The following is an 18,609-nucleotide window of genomic DNA, read 5'->3' on the forward strand; positions in this document are numbered from 1 at the left end:
AAATAAGATAAAATAAAACAGATTAAGGTGTTTTTATTTATATTCTAGGCAGTGATTATTCCCATGCTGGGACTGTTGTAGGAACAGCCAACAGGTGCAGGAAGACAAACTGCCATGGCTGCTATTGTCAGGGTTGTGCTGTGTGGCGAGCAGAGGTAGGACCCAAGAAGTAGGTGATGTTCAAAGTTGCAGGAGGCCCTTTGGGAAATATACTTTTCTACACATTATTTATTTTGTAACATGAGCAGAGAACCTTTAGAGATGTACAGCTCTGGGTGTATTTTGCACACTGTCTTTGACTGTTGCAGGTGGTGAGAGCTTTCAGGAAGCTAAAACAGATTAAAATCTATTTTTATTTCCACCAGGTCTCAGGACAGAGACAAATTTCATGTTGCAATACTTTGTTTGAAAAAAACATATCAGAGGATTATTTAATTTATATAGAAGAGAATAGCCCTTTATTGTTATTGTACATGTACAGCAAAATTATAGGTGCTTCACACAAACTGTGCATTAAGTAAATATATATATATTTCTAAACAGTAGTAAAGGTATATTTTATTCGTTTTTAGTATAAGGTACCAACCATTAGCAAACATTAACATTAAAAATCTCATCAAGCTTGCACAGAGTCATAAAATGTAATTATCCAAGCAGAATATTGATGTCTGTACAGTGTTATATTTTTGGGCTCGCATGGTTTGCAATATGAACGAGGTGGGGGCCACAGTGCTGTTTTTCTTCACGGGGCCCCATATCACCCGGCGGCACCCCTGTGTGTATCGGCTTCCTGTATGAATACGAAAAACAGACCACGTGGTGTAAAAGCAGACTGCAGCTTCTTTTGTTCAAATCAATCAAACCAGAGACGGACAGAGAGCCGCTGAACCAGGAAATCGCCGGTATCTGATTTATTTTTAGTTGTCTAAAATTAATAATGATATTTCCCGAAATCACACAGATTGTACCTGGGCTTATTAAAAAATATTTCCAGCCAAGAAAACGTGGATAAAGTTTTATGTTGTATCATCGTTTTATAGAGTGTTTGTGTTTATGTCTTTTATTTAGGATGTGTGTTAGCATACAGTAGAGAGGTAACGTTAGCTTAATGAAACCTATCAAGTCGTCTATTTTTCCCATTTTATGTGATATTATTTTACGGTGGGTTCGAGAGTGTTGGTGTTTTCGTACAATATACAAACTTTGCGCAGCTTGTTTGTGTAGCGGCTAACTATTTAACTTCGTACGCCGTGTGTTAGCACATCAGCTAGCTTGGTACCCGACCATTATGTGAACAAAGAGCGACAGAGGTTAGCCGCTCAGCCTAATGAGGCTAGCAGCTAGCTCGCAAACTTAAACCGGTGCACTGTTATAGTTTGCTGGGTTTTTGTGTGTGTGCATAACAAGCTAGGTGGTTGTTTTTGTTTGTGTATTTCCCCCGACGCCAATGTCGAATAGCCGAGTATTAGACAGCCACTAAGAATGTAATTTAAGAAAACCGGAGAGATTTTATTAGCTTGTACGTAACAATAGAGATGAATTAGGGCTTCTTGAATGTGGCAAACTTATATAACTGCACACATATAGTGCTGGCAGCATCAACTCAAGCGTGTGAACTTGTAGCCAGTGAAGTTCGCCAATTCGCCAAAGTTTACGTTAACAAAAGACCGATTTGAAGCATTTAGTTATTTTTAATAACGTCCATTCCGCCATAACCAGCCCACGAGTTTAATGAGTTGAAGTTTTTGGTAATTAACTCCTGCACAGGGTTTTTCATTCACATCTTATTGTGTTGTGCTGTACTTCAAATAAGTGTTTCTGTAATTTAACACGTTAGTAGTTTTATTCAACAAGCCTTCGTTTGGTCTTTTCCACAGCCTTTGTTTCTTTGACAATTAAGTTTCCATGTGGTCTGAATAACACTATGTGGTTTCTTCTTTTCCACAGAAAACAGCTTGAGTTTGAAAGATGCCACGCAAGAAGGTGACAGATGTCTCAGGGAATGGTGGGATGAAAAGGAAGCGAGCCAGCGGGAAAAGGAGAGAGAGGGATTTCAGCAGTGATGACGAGTTTGACTTTGAGCAGGAAAACAACAAGAAATCCGGCAAACCCACCACCAAGTCTGGTCTCCAACCGGTCACTGTGGCAGACGACGTGAAAGAGAAAATAGTGCGTTTGATCAAACATAGACTGACTGGTTTTTGAAAGTTAAAGTGTTCTGTGTTACAAACATTTCTGTTATTACCTGATAATGACCGTCAGTCAAACCGTTCGCCTTTCTTTGTTGTTTTTCATCAGCATGTGTGTTTATGCTTTTCCCTTCTCATAGTACAGCCTGACCTGTAATATGAAATTTAATCAGAATTTTTTCATTGTTTTTCTTGTTTAAAAAGAAATATTTGCTGTATGAAAAGTTTGTGTTAAAGCTGTCCCTGTTTGGTTATTGCTAAATAATAATACAAAATAAAACCTACTTTTCCCTTTGACCCAGGAAATAGATTAGATTTATTTTTTTGTTTATTCATTGTTTGTTTGTTTTTTATAGTTATTGTCCTCTTTTTGCAGAAACTCGAGTGCCCAAAGGTAAAGGGCCAACTGCTCATCTTTGGGGCAACCAACTGGGATTTGATTGGAAGAAAGGAGGTTCCCAAACAGCAAGGTAAACACCATTCAAATGGCTATCCTATAATGTACCTGTGTCGCAGGATAGTCTAGTTTTTGTATGTTGGCATGGCCACGTGTATCCTGTTTTCTTAGGGAGTATGACTCATCTAGTCATTTTTAATATTTTGGTGATGATGGCGTGATTAAGAAGCTTCCTGAGGTCCTTGTACAGAGAGTGCACACTGTAGTCCTGAGCCTGTTAGAGGAACTATTTTTATCAAGAAAAGGCTTCAGTGCATAATCAAAGCTACAAAATGTTATTTTTACCTTTCTATTCTATCAAACAGTTTGTCTGTTGTTTGATACAAACACACCTTTCATGAGCTTCCATGGTGCTGGTAGTTGTGAGGTCAACCTATGCTGCGCTTTAGGTCAAGGGTCACCGACCTTTTGTTAAACTGAGAGTTACTTGAAGCATACAGAGTAGTACAAGGTGCTACTTGTATGATATCTTGAATAACAAAGTTTAGCTGTTCCCCTTTAGTGCTAATATTTCTATCTGAGAGCGGGTGACCTGATCACAGTAGTGTCGAGGATTCCCCAGAATTAATATTTGCAATTATTTGGGGAATGCAGATTTAAATACACAACATTGTTTATTTGTGCGAATCTTCTGTATCAACATTTGAAAGTCTGTTTCCACTTGTGATATTTTTGTAAATATTTTGACAGTTTTGTATGAATGAACACATTTGTAGCATTTTGTCTAAAATAATTTTCTTTAAGAAACCATTAACTGTCACAACTTCAAATCATGTAACATTTTTTTTATTTGAACTGATCACATTTTTGTACAATATTTGAGTTTAACAGAACTACAGCGTCTTTTACTGAAAACGTCTTTGTAAATATCTGTTAGTGGGAAGCCTGGTTTCCCACTTACAGATATGCTGTACACCAGTGAACTGTAATCTGGGCTATAATTACAATATAAACAACACTGCACTTCTGAGTGAGTCTTGAGATGTGTGGAGGTCATTTTGTTAGGATTTTAATCTTGTTCAGCATCCAAGTTGAACTTAGCTGTTCAGCAGTGCATGTCGTGTACACTTACATGAAATGATTTCAGATGACTAACACACACATGGCTCAAGTCGATCAAAGTCACTAAACCTGTTCTCAAACTCTTGCCCGAGTCTGTTTAAGACTTGAGCGTACTTGTCTGCAGCTTCGTCCAAAGCCCCAGATGCAGAAGCATTGTTATTCAGCACTGACTGCACAGAGGGAAAGTGCAGGGATTTTTTTCTTCCTCTGTAAATGTACAGAGAGAATTTTCATCGTAGCTTTAAATGCATTTCCAGTGAGATGTCTTCATTTTGGGTTTGCATTAACTCATTGAATTCAAAAGTGACAAAAACACTGCCAAACTCGCCCCCGCCTGCACTATCGGATCTTTGTGTTTTGTAACAGGTTACCATATTCAGCTAAAAGTTCCAGATGCTAATTATGATCTCTATGATGGGAGTTGTCATATTGCATGTATCACCTGCTGCTGAATGGTGCGGGGGTAATGTAGAAATGTTGGGAAATCTGTGTAATTTTTACATTGCACAATGACGCCTGTTCCATTTGTAGTTACGTCAACAGCTTTTTCACTGGTATCTTCTTTTTTTTTTTTTTCCTCCATGAAGAATCTCTTCACCATATTGTAGATATCAAGTCCATGTGTTGTTGTCTTCAGGGGCACTAGGGGCATATCCTGGGCAGAGAAATCATTGAACATCATCTAGACCAGGGGTGCCCAATCCCGGTCCTCGAGAGCTACCGTCCTGCAGCTTTTAGATGCATCCTTGTTCCCACACACCTGAATCAAATGAATGGCTTGTTATCAGGCCTTTGCCAAACATGATGGCATGCTGAAGAGATCAAACCATTTGATTCAGCTGTGTTGGAGTAGGGATGCATCTAAAAGCTGCAGGATAGTAGCTCTCGAGGACCGGGATTGGGCACCCCTGATCTAGACAAATGTTATCAGCTGTGATATACTGCTGCAGACTTGTTGCACTGGAAGCTGAACCCCTAGCACTTAACTAGATTCCAGGTACTCGTCAAATTTAGCCCCTAGTTGGACATCTGAGAGTGGAGACAACATCAGGACATGTTGAAAGCTTTAAGCCTGTAACATTGGAGCAGTTTGAGTCACATTGATTGTATCTTTCATTACAACCAGTTAAAAGTACTAATTACTCATTGAAAATGATTCCTCAAAAATCTTGAGCCGTCTTATTTCTATTTTATACTTTGCTTAATATTGTAAACAATAATCCTCCAAGCTTTCAGAGATCTTCAAGAACTAATGTCCATAAGAAATAAGAACATAATCAAGCAAAGACTCAACACAGGATCTAAAAGATGCATCTGGCCTGTCAGTTGATCAGTCTACTGTATGCCAAGCCTCATCAGAAGTAGATGTGTGGCTGTCAAGAAGCCATTCTTTACCCTCTAGAGTCAACTTTTCCTGAATCCTGTCGTCACCTTTGTTCAAGACAGAAATGGCAAAAATTTGATTTACTAAGGAAAGCTCTCACAAGCTTCCTCAAAATTCAGTGACAGCAGGTCTTAAGGAGTGACAAATGCAAATTTACAATATCTGGTATCTATGTAGGAGGTCGAGAGAGATGCAGCAGTGTGTGGTGTTATCTTCATAGAGGAGAGCAAAGAACAAAGACGTATCAAATATTCATTTCAAGCTCATTAGAACTGCACAGACTTTGTGCTTCCTGTATTTTCATTTATTTGCAAAATTTTCAATAAATGACTGCAACAGTTTCCCAAACAACATAAAAAGAAATTGGCTCCAAGAAAAAGCACTCTCTGTGCATGTGAGTGCTTTTGTTTGCTGTGTGGATGCTCTTGTCTTTACCTGACTGCTGTTCTCATTATGGTGCAGAACTGATGCAGGGGCATACAGACCCAGACAAAATCAATAAGTGGTTGATTAGTTTACATCTGCAGTAGAGAAGTCAGTTGATGATGCAGCCTGTTCACTATGAACTGGCCGTACACATCACAGTCTGTGTGATCCTGGGGTTAAAAAAATCATTGCAGCCAAAGAGTCTGAAATAGGTTCATTCATGCTGACATCTGGACCGCAAATGAGTGAATGGGCTTGTTTATTTAACCAGCTGATGATGGTGTTAACTACATGAAGTGAGTATTTATATTCCAATCTATTTGGTTATGTCAAATCCAGAATTTACAAACATATTTTTTTGCAAAGGAAGTATAAATGGGGAAAAAAAAATTAAAGTGTAAGTTTTGTTTAGGAAATAAAAGCTCGCGTGACACTGGGAGTACTTGTATGTGTGCACTGTTTCAAGCCAGATGGAAAAGATATCAGTCTTAAACGGCTCTAACAGCGCAGAGATGATGCAAATGAATATCATCATTGTGAACTTACTGTAAAATATATAAAGCATTTGACATCTGCAACAATAACATGCAACAAATACATAGATGTAACAGTAGTATAATCCAGAATACACCATGTTTCATGTAACTGGATGTTTAAGTGTTGTCGAAGGTTTAACTACCTGTTTACTTTTTGCTTGTAGGACCTGAGCACGACTGAAAACATCCCATTTTAATGACAGAATTATTTAAATATTACCTGAAAACGGGTAACTATTTTTAAACTATCAGTCTTTGATAAAGGCACAACAGCGTGTCTATTCTGCTCTCCATCTCTCAGCTGGCTGCCTCCTCTCACTGCTGTCCTGGTGTATCAGCAGGAGTGGGAAGCTGTTGCTCTCCCTGAAAGACACCACAGCTCAGCTGCAGCAGTGGATTTCTCAGTCTTTCCTGACTCTGGCCACTTGCAGTTTTCAAAGGAAACTAGATGTATGATAAGTTGGTTTTTTGAGGTGGTTGTCACGGATTTTTGAATAGTGCATCCTTAAAAATGCACGCCATAATGCGCCACACTTTCCAGGTGCATTTTATTAGTTTTTCGTCACTCTAGAGTCTGTTTACACACCGGAGAAGAGCAGAGAGGTGGAGCTGATAACATCGGGAGGTCGGGCTGACCGGCGGCACTGTTCCTGTAATCGCCATTAAAACCTTTTACTGGGAAAAGCTAGCAAAGTCCTCATCAAACCACCTGATCAACAAACGCTGACCTGAAGAAAAGTAAACTTTGTCTCCACCGCTGTTTGTTTTACACAGTGAAAAATCCTCCGTTAAAGTCAGCAGATGAACTGTTAACTTAGCATGTTTATATTACACAGCTCACTGAAGGCCAAGCAGGGGTGAGTCTAAAGGGGGCCGTGGGCAGTGTCAGACCACATCCACTTGAAATATTTTTTGAATAAAATAAAATTGAAATAATATAAAATATTGTGTTAATGAAATTGCATTTATTTAAAAATATAACATTTTTTCTACAGACCAATAAAAATGTTAAGCTTTGACTGCACTTGACATTATTTATATATTTTTGCATTTAACAAAAATATTTTCTTTAGAAAGTATATTTTTGACTTGGCACATAAATACAGTCAACGCTGTTTTTTTTGACAATGTTTTTTGTGCAGTTAAACTATTAAAGTTCTCCAAGCCAACCGTGCAGCTTAGTTATTACAAAGAAGTATTGTTACAAGAAATGATCAAACACAAACGTTCTTTTTTGTGCTCCGTTTATAGAAATGTCAGCATTCTTAAAGAATGCAGTGTTTATGAACAGAATAAGGTACAGAGGGAGCGTTGTGCCCAGTGTTGCCAACTTAGTGACTTTGTCGCTATATTTAGCAAGTTTTCAGACCCCTTAGCGACTTTTTTTCTTAAAAAAAGTCGCTAAAAAAAGATGTGAAAGTGTATATCGCTTTTACTCTCAACAAGCAGCGGGTGCTGTAACGCAGTCAGTTCTTCTTTTACTCTTATGCTGTTTTGTGGATCACAAGGTTTAAAACTACTTATAAACACACACACACACACACACACACACAGTAACTCCACCAGAGTGCCTATTTCGGGTCACTTTTGCCGGTCCAAGGACAAAGGAGCAGGGTTGGAATTGTGACATTAAAAAAAACAATTGCTAAAAGAAATTTAATTTGTAGTTCTAAATAAACTCTAAATGCATTTAGGACGTTTTTTACTCACTTTGTCTCTTCCACGATGTTATTTCTCTCTCCAACAACATAGGTTACAATTAGATTAGCGTGACCAATTATGCAAATTAGGCAATGACGTCATTTAGCGACTTCTAGCAACTTTTAGGACAGCCAATAGCGATTTTCCTTAATGAGGAGTTGGCAACACTGGTTGTGCCAGTGTTGTGCATTTGTGTGTGTGGGGGGTCTTGACACGGGTTCTGTGTGTGTTTCTTAGCTGCTTTCCGCAACCTGGGCCAAAATCTCTGGGGCCCTCATCGTTATGGCTGCCTAAATGACGTCCAGGTTAGCTGCGTGGTGTCCGGCCCCTGTGCTGCTCACAGTCTTTTCATAACCACAGAGGGCAAGCTGTGGAGCTGGGGTAAGTAACATGCACAGTGGTTGTCTGTGTTGGTTGTGTTATCAGACACTGAGCTTGTCTTCCTGCTTCCTTAGGTCGTAATGACAAAGGTCAGCTGGGTCATGGAGACACCAAGCGCCTGGAAGCTCCCAAGTTAATCGAGGCCCTGGCAGAGCATGTTATTGTTTCTGTAGCCTGTGGACGCAATCACACCCTGGCACTCACAGGTAGGCTTAACTGGGGACTGTGTGGGTTTTCCTTGCACAACAGCAGCTGTTTTCAGTGGTTGTGCAGAACAGCCACAAGATCATGTAATACAGCCGCTTGTTGAAATAAAACACCAGTGTATTCTGGGATTGGATTACGCATTATTGGTTTGATTGCACAGGTCATCGAAGGATGTTTCCAAACTGAAATCCAGTCGGTAATGGCTCTGTGCTTTTAACATGTTTGCTGATGGTACTCTGTCTCCTCAGAGGATGGCGCTGTGTATTCATTTGGAGAGAACAAGCTGGGCCAGCTTGGTCAGGGCAACCAGACTGATGCAGTCCTCACCCCAGCACTGGTAAGCCAGGGTGTAACTCGTACTTTTCCTTCCTTTATCAGATGATAAAGTGTGGTGGTGTAGGTGTCACTGCTGTCCAAGTCTCGTCAGTCACAGGAAATGAATACAGTTAATCTGCTATTCCATAGCTTTTATGGTTTCAAAATAACAAAAACAAACTCAAAACAATTATATAAAATTATCAAACAAAAACAAAATTGTTAATTAATGGGACAGCAGTGCAGTGGCTTCATAGTTTACCTTAGAATCCTTTGGTTGTCAGCAATTCCTCTGCTACACAGCAAACAATGACTGTGGATCGTTAATTCTGCTAACTTTATTTTCCAAATTGTAAACAAATATGGTTTAAAACGGCGCTTACGGCGCTGCCGCGATGTAACTCAGTTTAAAGCTGTAACCTGAACAGTCCATCAAAGTGACCACAGCAGGACACCTCCTTCCTTTGTGCTCTGCCTCCAACATTCAGAAATCAGTTGATTTGTGCATACAGGATTTAGAGCGCAGAGAGCTACCCACAGACTGTGAAACTGCAACAGTGCACCAAGGAGACATACTCACGTAGACAGTGGCTTCTTTGTGCATGTGGCTGCTAAGTTCACATGCAGGTTATTGAATTTACATGCAAGGAATTTAATTGATCCTGTGAAATGAAATTATTTGCCTGGATTATAGTTTTCTTGTGCACAACTTACTCTATAGTGGTCTCGCTCTTCTAAGTCTTTGTGAGTAAATGATTAATTATTTAATCAAGTTATTGATTTACTCTGCCTGCTAGAAACCTGGTTACAGCAGTGAGGTGGTTAATTTAAATGAATCAACACCGCTGCCTCCTCTTGTCAGAATCCTCAAACAGGAGTGGCTTTCTGTTGCATCCATCAGAGCATGAATGTGTGTGAATGTTAGAGAGAAAGCACTTCTGCATTGAAACAGTGCTTGTGTGAAGAGGTGTGAATGAGGCATCGTATAAAGAACTTTGAGCGCTCCTGCAGAGTAGAAAAGTGATACATAAGAACAAAACATTTACATGTTTTAAAAGCGAACTTATTTCTTAAATCCAGCATCAGAAACAGTGTTGTATAAATGTAGCAAATTGTTGCCTGAAGGCACGTATATTGTAAGGTAAACACTCTACAATAATACAGAGAAAACCCCAATAATCATATGATTAATTACTCCTTTGATTAATTAATGCATTGGTCTTAAATTATGATCGATGTGTATCAAATTCATTTTACATCACGGGCCACATACCACTTTGATCTTAAGTGGAGCGGTGAAGCAGGCCCTTTCAAAGTAAAGAATGTGATGCGGTCAAAAAAATTTGGGTGCACCCAACTTTTATGCTGATGCACCTAAGAAAAAAAGTTAGTCTCGAGCTCTGTATAATGTATGGCAAACTGCTGTACCTGTAATAAAAAAACAAACATGCAGCACCTGGAATGAGCTGAGAAACAGGGTCCCAGGACCTTTGATTAGTCAGCCGCATTGGTAAACTTCAGAGAGCTTACCATTGCGGCTGACCTGTCCAATCCTCTAACCAGGGTCTCCTAACATTATGTTGGTGAGGCTGTGGTGCCCAAACACCCTGTCAGGTTGAGCGTGAGATTTCTTTTAAACGACTGCTGAAAACACATTTATAGGTTAGCGTTCCCTTAATCTTTTCCTCTTTATTTTGGGCTGTAGTTTACATCTAAGTGTGTATGTTGGAATGAATGTTTTACCCCATGTGGTTGGTCTGTATGTCTGAACATGTATACTTTTAATGTGTCTTTTATTCAAACTGTGAAGCACAAATTCAGTTAAAATGTGATACACAATTAAAGTTATTGTTACTCGTGCTGAGCCATATCACTTCCTCTCAGACTGCCTGCTAGGCTATTTAAAAGTAGAGTGGGAGAGAGAGCCTTCAGGTTTCAGGTCCCTCTTCTGTTGAACCAGTCAGTCAAGAGACGGATATACTCGTGGCTTTTAAGATAAGCTTAAAGCATCGTTTTTAATAAAGCTGGTTGGGGCTGGATCGGATTACCCTGAAACCTCCCTTAGTTTTGCTGTGATGGGGTTAGGCTGCTGGGGTTGTCTGATTGTTGTGGTTTTCGCTCCATTATTTTAGGGTGCCACCATACAGTATTAAGCACTTAGAGGCAACTGTGGGGATTTGGCGCTATATAAATAAAACTGAATTGTGTTTCTCTCTAGATTTCCTACAATGGGCAGCCCCTGGTGAAGGTGGCTTGTGGTGCTGAATTCAGCATGGTGGTGGACTGCAAAGGAAACCTGTACTCGTTCGGCTGCCCAGAGTATGGACAGCTGGGTAAGCTCTCAGCACATTGTTTTCATGTTTTAACATTGTTTACAGTTTAAAACTGCTTAAGGCTGCAGAAGATTGTTTGCAATGACACCAGTTTTCACGCCTCAGCGATTTAGGAGTTTTAAATTGTTACCATAGGTGCATCTACTAAAACTTAGAGCAGTTTTAATTTCAGCGATCTCAACCTCAGGGTCAAGTTTTCCAAAAATGTTGTGTATGTGTTAACTCGAGATTTTGAAATTGATACCATAGGTGCATCTGTTTGGGTTGGTAAATAAAGTGTTTTCATATGTTAACAAACTACACACTTATCAAGATGAAATGACATTTTATATCGAGCCCATTACAGTTCACCATCACTGACGTGTTTGACAAAACCTTTCTTGCTGATTTATTCTAGAAAACTGTAGTTAAATGCACGCAAATGATTTTCATCATGGTGAATTTCCCAGGTTAGACTTGGGCTGACAGCATGGACATCCAAGTTTGTGAATGTGATAACTTGAGAATGAGGTGGCATAGAATTCTGAAATTCATACCACGGGATATGTATCATGTAGACACAGTAGTGTAGTTTGTGCACTGGAAAGCACTGATGTGTTGGGAACGATAAACTCCATTAGTTTTTTATTGTTCTGCATCTCTGTCACTGCAGGCCACAACAGTGATGGAAAGTTCATAGCTCGTGCCCAGCGCATAGAGTTCGACTGTGAGCTCATCCCTCGTCGTGTCGCGATCTTCATTGAGAAGTCCAAGGATGGCCAGATCATGCCTGTGCCTAACGTGGTTGTGAGAGACGTGGCCTGCGGGGCTAATCACACGGTGAGAGGATTCCCAGAAGTCTTATCAGGAGCAAATCAAATTAGATGGCCAGTGATTGATTGATTGATTTTTTGAATTTTGCAAAAGGGTTTACAAACTGCTGCTGTTTGTGTTTTCAGCTGGTGCTGGACTCTCAGAAGCGCGTGTTCACCTGGGGCTTTGGCGGCTATGGGCGCCTCGGTCACACCGAGCAGAAGGATGAGATGGTTCCCCGGCTGGTCAAGCTGTTTGACTTTCCTGGCCGTGGTGCCAGTCAGATCTATGCAGGCTACCAATGTTCGTTTGCTGTCAGCGAGATGGGTATGTCACATTGCAACAAGATCTCTAAACAGTCTCGCTCAAGTAGGTTGCACGAATGTTGATACTGTTAGTTTTCACAGATTCTTGTTTAACTTGGATGTTCAGGAAAGTGAAGTCATATGGCACGCAGAATTGCCCACCAGTCCATTCCATCAACAGTTTAGACAAACTGAATTTTAGAAACAAGTCTCATGGAGTTAAAATGTAACTTTGTAGCTGCACAGTAAATTTGTTTGAAGGAAATTAGGAGCATAAAAGAGGCGCCTATCAGTCTGCTCATACTTTAGACTTGTGTTATAGTCATTTGCATAAGATTACACTGGCAGAACGAAGAATTAAATCAATTAAATATAAACCAGTTCTTCAATATAAAGAGGATGGACTCCCTCAGACGTCACTGAAGCAGAAGCCTAGCAGATGATGACGTGTATGCCATTCAGACCCTAGTGGACAAAAACTGTACCATGGCTATTTCCTGCTACAAAAAGCCATTACAAGCTGCGATTATTATTTTCCATTTTTAATGAATTCAAATTGTTGAAACCATAAAGAAGTAATCGTGAAAAAGAAAGGCTTTAACTTTGTCTTCTAAAGAACAGAAAACTTTTTTTTTTCTTTGCAAGGTTGTTTACAGAAACTACAATTTTAATGAGAGGTGTGAGAGGAGCACACGTATAAATCTGTACATGTTGTATTTTACAGGTGGGCTGTTTTTCTGGGGGGTGACCAATACTTCTAGAGAGTCAACCATGTACCCCAAAGCTGTGCAGGATCTTTGTGGCTGGAAGATCCGCAGCCTGGCATGTGGGTGAGTGCTGTCGTCACTTGTTTCGTTTTTTTCTTTTGGTTTTTATTACCCTTCAGCCATAAAAGCCTGATTGAGTATTGTGGGGACCCCACCAGGTGGGTGGACAGCGTGGACGGTTTGTTGATGTGATAACTCAAGAACAAGCTCACGTAGATTCATACCATAGATGTATCTACTAGAAACCTCAGATAAGTTTAAACCTCCACCTCAAGATCACAAGGCACGTTTTCTGAAAATATTGTGAATGTGATAAGTCAGGAAGGAAGTCGCCTAGGATTTTTTTATATTGATGCCATAGGTGTAGCTGAGGGGTACCACTCACAGCCGGCAGTATTTTTTGGTTTTGGGATTATCTTGCCCTAATTGGACAGTTCCTCAGGGTCAGTTCTCTCACGCTTTGATTTATAGACTGACCTTTGAAGGTTCACTGTGCGCGCACACACACACACACACACACACACACACACACACTGATATATTATCATATGCATATTAGAGTCAGTTTAACCTGCATAGCTCCAAATCAAAACAACAGTTGACCCTACAATAATACAGAGAAAACGCTCACATGACCTCCTTTGAGCAAGCGCTTTGGCAACAGTGGGAAGGTAAAACTTCCTTTTGAAAGGAAGAAACCTCTGGCAGAACAAGGTTCAGGGATAACTGATTAAATGAAGAGTGGTGTAAAAACACAGTGAATGAAAAAAGAGAGTGAAGAAAAAACACGTCACACTCCTCATGGGAAGCCTTCAGCAGCATAGACCTGTTGCATTAAACGTAGAGAGGGTGTCTGACTCCAGACTGAGAACTGGTTCCACAGAAGAGGCACCAGGAAGCTGAAGGAAACCCAAATAAGCCTGCAGTCTGAAAGCCAAATGCTCTTTTGGGGTGATATGGTACTATGAGGTCTTTAAGATAAGATGGGTCGTTATTCAGCACCCTATGTGTAATATGTATGTATAGTACTTTACAATACAATTAATGTAAGTAAAGCACTTTTAATAGTGTTTTACATACACTTTTGGGACTATTTGTTGTTTTCTTATCTACATCCGTAGCTCTGACTCTGTTTGCATGTTTGTATCGATCAGGAAGAGCAGCATCATCATTGCTGCAGATGAGAGTACAATCAGCTGGGGACCCTCGCCCACATTTGGAGAGCTGGTAAGAGTCATTATGAGACATCACATGTCCAGTGTTAACAGCTTTGTAGGCCATCGTCTACATAATCTGTCGTTATTTTTGTTTTTAAACCTGAACAAAAAACATACAGAACAATAGTTCTGTTTGGTTAAAATAGTAACATTTAGTTAAAATAAAATTAAAATTTAGTTAGTGAAAATATCAATATTTTGTGAGACAAAATAAAACGATTGAAATTACACAGATGCTCTTTTGTGCTAATAACATAAAATCTGTGAAATAAAAAATGTGATGCCCTCAAATTACAGAAACAAAAGTCTAGATACTGAGTGTAAAAACTACTGACCGAGAACAGTCACAGGTGCCACAGCTGGTTTAACGTTTCCGCTGGTGTGTGGGGAGACGTTGGCGTGCAGAGTGTAAAACAGTCTTAATTCTGCAGTGGATGATTCAGCTGGTGGAATAAATTCATGCCACTGCTCCGTTTGCAGCAATAGTTTTACAGCATGTTTTGGAAATTACCACATTTTGTTTGACATCCTCCTTAAAATCCAAGCGACGAGCGAGTCTCATTCATTGCTCGCCTGAAACTCGCACTGACAGTATTTAAACACGCATGCTCAGAGCAGTGCGCCAGGTAGCAAGTTTTCCAGTTGAGAGGGGGGATTTATGATAAACATCAAGATGAACAGAATCAACTTACAGGGTATACACAAACTACAGACATAGTTGGAAAAATGTAACCAATAAAAGAAATTTGAAAGAAATTAAGAGCTACCTTTTAAATGTGAAATTGATCTTTTCCAGTTAAAGAAATCTGGTCTTTGAGCCACAAAAACTTGGGGAAGTCAAAAGTGAACTCCAGAGAAGGCGGATATATCTTCCTAACAGAGAACGACTTGTAATCTACAGGGGAACAAGTGGAACCCCCAAAAATAGCAATGAAAAGCTCCGCATTTACCCGTGTCCCTAAAACCTTAGACATGATCATGAAATAGTCAGTCTGACATTTGTTCATTTTACACCAGGAGTGGAAACATGTGGCTCAGGTTACAAGAAGAGGCATTGCATCTTTCACATTGGTCAGTTATTTTGGAATCAGTTTTGACAGTCCAGACTGAAATGGACTTGTTAAACTGTAAGAGTTGCAACTTGGCGCAGCTTGCACTTCATTGTATACTAAGAACAATTTTATCCCACCGCCTGATTCCAACCTTGTGCATTTTTGTTTTTGACTGCAGTATGAGTATCCAGGGCCATCAGTGTGTTGTATAGTTTGTGAAGGCGAAAAACCAGAAGACCATCCGATGGCTGTTCAGTAGGCAGCGAGGGAAAACAGGGGAAAAGGATGCAAAACAACTTAGTACTTAAATTATTTTAATATAACTTAAAATAAGTGGGACACAGGAAAATTAAAGTTGGAGGATGAATTGGAAAACGATCATAAGACTCCACAGTCTTGTTACATTGAAACTTTGTAGTGTGCTTTAGTGTTGCTACAGTCTTGTCAAAATCTCTTTGACATTCACATGAAGATGAATTTGACCAGTGACTTGCTTCCAAATTCGAACAATGTTTATGCAAGTGAAATATTGTGATATTGGCTGTTTTGTTGTAAGATAGGAGATGAACATTGATCACATCTGTCATTGATCTTGCAGGGATACGGAGACACCAAACCCAAATCCTCCACCACCGCCCAGGAGGTAAAGACCTTGGATGGCATCTACATTGAGCAGGTAAATGGACAAGGTGGTAACTATTTGAAGTAGAGTCATTAAGATGCATACTGTTACAATCGCTGATCAATCGCTGATCAATCGTTGATCAAATTAAGCAGTGCCAAAGTTTCACATAATTAGAATGTGTGAATGATCCGATCCAAATCTGATGCATAGTTTCAGACAGTCTTGGATTTGATTGGTCAGCCACCAATCAGACGGTTGCAGAGTCGATCCCAGACTCCCAAAAACTTGAGTATTCTTGTGTGTGTGTGTGTGTGTGTGTGTGTGTGTGTGTGTGTGTGTGTGTGTGTGTGTGAGTTATAAGTGCTTACGGGTAGATAAACTGTATAATGTGTGTGAGCTTGGATTGAATAAAAGTAAAACTTTGAATAAGCATTATATCAGCCCTAGTTTGCTTGTACTCCACTTCAGTAGTGATGTCCTTAAACCTGTAGACTAATTGCTACACATTGTAGCAATTAATAATAACAATAGCAACTAATAGTTGCTGTAGGCTCTTTGCCTTACAATGTACAGTTCCTTGAGGCATCTGTTGTGATGTGGTGGTATATTAAAAAAAAAAAGTCAGCTAAATTAAATTGAAAAAGCATACGACAAAAGTGCCTGTGAGACTTGGTGAACGAGGCAGGTTGTACAAAGCGCTTTGAGGACTCGGGTAGATTTGAAATATAAGAACCTGTCTATTTACCACGAAGCAGGGAAATGTCCTTCTCTTTCAAATAACGTGCGTGTTGTTTCTCCAGGTGGTGATGGGCTACTCTCACTCTCTGGTCATTGCTAGACAGGATACTGAGCAGGAACAGGAGAAACTTAAAAAGCTGCCTGAGTACAACCCCCGAACAATCTGAAGGGCCCACCAGCAGTGACACCTCAACCCATTTCACAGAGCAGAGGAACAACCATGTGATCAGCAGGAATACCTGACCTGTTCAGTCGCTACTAGTCACGGCATCGTGCTAGTGGGATGGTTGAGTTGAGGGGAGAGGTGTTCACGAGTCTGAAGGTTATCCACACATCTCGACTCCCAACAGACTCCACAACAATTTGGACACTCAAATCAGAGAAGATGGGACTGGAGACTGACAGATGCTCTGGATGGTCCAGCTCTCACAATGAATGGTCAAGATATCTTTACTTCCCAATGAGCCTGCAACGGTTTGTTCTAAGCACATCTCGTCCAGCAAAGTTGTGCTTCCCAAAAAACCCATTCCAGTTTCTTTTCTCATTCATGTCGGGTCTCTTAATTCTGTTTGTTTGTTTCAGTATTGATAGTTGTGACATTTACAGGTGCTACTCCAGGAGCCCTCGGTCTTTTCCTACTGGGGGCATTTTAAAGACCAACACTCCATACCTGTGCCTTTTTCTACATGTATGTTCAGGTTATGGAATTCTTGTTTATTTGGTTCCGAGGATCAGCTGATCCATCTTGTCTGTGGCAGTGTGACCGAGTGTATGCGACTGCTGCAGATTATAATCAGGATTTGGAACATACACTGTGTCTCATTTTGAATACTTCCAGTAATACACTTCCATATAGTGCACTTAAGTACTTTGTTGCAGACTGCATTAAGGTCGACAGGATAGTGTTTACCCAGATTAAACACAGTTGGTTGTATACTCTCCACTGACTGAAGTTGTCTTGATGTTTGGCAGCCATCTTGGTAATGCCTCTGGGCAGCTATTCTGAAGCTTCTTTTGATTGAATTGAAGGTTTGACTTTAGTGTTCACCAGGACCAAACTGCATGCATAGAATCGTAAGTCAAATCTGATTAAAACACTTTTGGAGACTGCCCCAGAATGAGGTTTAAAAAGCTTTTTTTCCTTTGCAAATTATACTTGGAGTATCCACGTGCAGTTTTACAACACCACAACTTTATTAACAACTGCCAAAAGTCTGAAAAATGCCAAGCTTATTGTTGTTATGGATATACAGGAAACTAAGAAAAGATGATCTGGTGCAACAACACGGATGGCTCGTATGCATCCTGGTCCAGCTGTTGAGTATACCATTCAGGTACTCTGTTTACTCTATGCAGTCGCACTTGTCATTGTGAGCACACTTATGCATTAAATAGTAAGTGTATGGAAGAATATTACCTGAGACACAGCAGCCATGTTCTGTGCACTTCATGTTGATGTTACATTCCTTGTTTCTTCAATGTTTGCATCAATGATGCGCGCCTCAGTCCTTCCAAGACCACAGAGTCTCTTAGCTCTTTTTTTTCTCTTGTTTATTTCATTAAGTTTAACTTTTACAGCGCTCTAAGCAATTTCACAAACAGGTCTGAACCTTCAAAACCACCAATGCACTGTCTAAACTCGTTCAACGTGATAAGGTGCAGTGCGTTCTTTTTAATGGTGAAATTTCTCTGGGTTATGTTTTTGTTTGGTTTGTTTCTTGCTTCTTCTTTTTTTATTTCATTGAAATGGTTGAATAAAGATTCCTGTAAATGAATTTGTCTGTGCAGTCAAACCTCTACTCAGGTCAGATTGAACAAAACGATTCAGCCATCCATCCACCTCAGAGGTGGGGAGGTTGTTCAGTTTTATTTGTACAGTACCAAACAACAGTTGCCTCGTGGTGCTTCATTGTAAGGTTAAGACCATCGGAAAATACAGAGAAAATCCAAACAATCTGCTGTCCTCTATGAGCCAGCACTTTGGTGACAGTGGGAAAGAAAACTCCCTTTTAACATGAAGTCTACAGCAGAACCAGGCTCAGAGGGGCGCTCATGACCAGGAAGACCGGACAACACTGTAGTGGAAGAAAACCAGAGAGAAATAATGACTGATTTAATGTGG

The 18,609-nt window shown here is 40.1% G+C and overlaps 1 protein-coding gene across 1 annotated transcript; it reads left to right on the forward strand.

Annotated features, from left to right (window-relative positions):
* Positions 1–839: 839 nt before the first annotated feature.
* On the forward strand, positions 840–18,078 carry rcc2 (regulator of chromosome condensation 2). The gene is made up of 13 exons (XM_085344245.1): positions 840–902; positions 1,948–2,169; positions 2,566–2,659; positions 7,993–8,136; positions 8,211–8,342; positions 8,592–8,680; positions 10,877–10,991; positions 11,644–11,810; positions 11,930–12,110; positions 12,813–12,918; positions 14,010–14,082; positions 15,723–15,800; positions 16,550–18,078. Exons 2-13 carry the CDS (start codon positions 1,969–1,971, stop codon positions 16,652–16,654), a joined length of 1,485 nt encoding a protein of 494 aa, XP_085200371.1. The 5' UTR covers positions 840–902; positions 1,948–1,968; the 3' UTR covers positions 16,655–18,078.
* Positions 18,079–18,609: the final 531 nt, after the last annotated feature.

Source organism: Diplotaxodon limnothrissa, linkage group LG20, assembly GCF_057381915.1.
Source record: "Diplotaxodon limnothrissa isolate DT_005_m linkage group LG20, D_limnothrissa_male_GT1.1, whole genome shotgun sequence".
Taxonomy (NCBI): Eukaryota; Metazoa; Chordata; class Actinopteri; order Cichliformes; family Cichlidae; genus Diplotaxodon; species Diplotaxodon limnothrissa.

What these genes read in the sequence shown, in the direction of transcription:
- rcc2 (XM_085344245.1), top strand. Translation starts at nt 1,969, where the DNA reads ATGCCACGCAAGAAGGTGACAGATGTCTCAGGGAATGGTGGGATGAAA. An exon ending in GGAGGTTCCCAAACAGCAAG is followed by an intron (nt 2,660 to 7,992) that starts GTAAACACCATT and finishes TGTGTTTCTTAG; the next exon opens with CTGCTTTCCGCAACCTGGGC. An exon ending in CCTGCGGGGCTAATCACACG is followed by an intron (nt 11,811 to 11,929) that starts GTGAGAGGATTC and finishes TTGTGTTTTCAG; the next exon opens with CTGGTGCTGGACTCTCAGAA.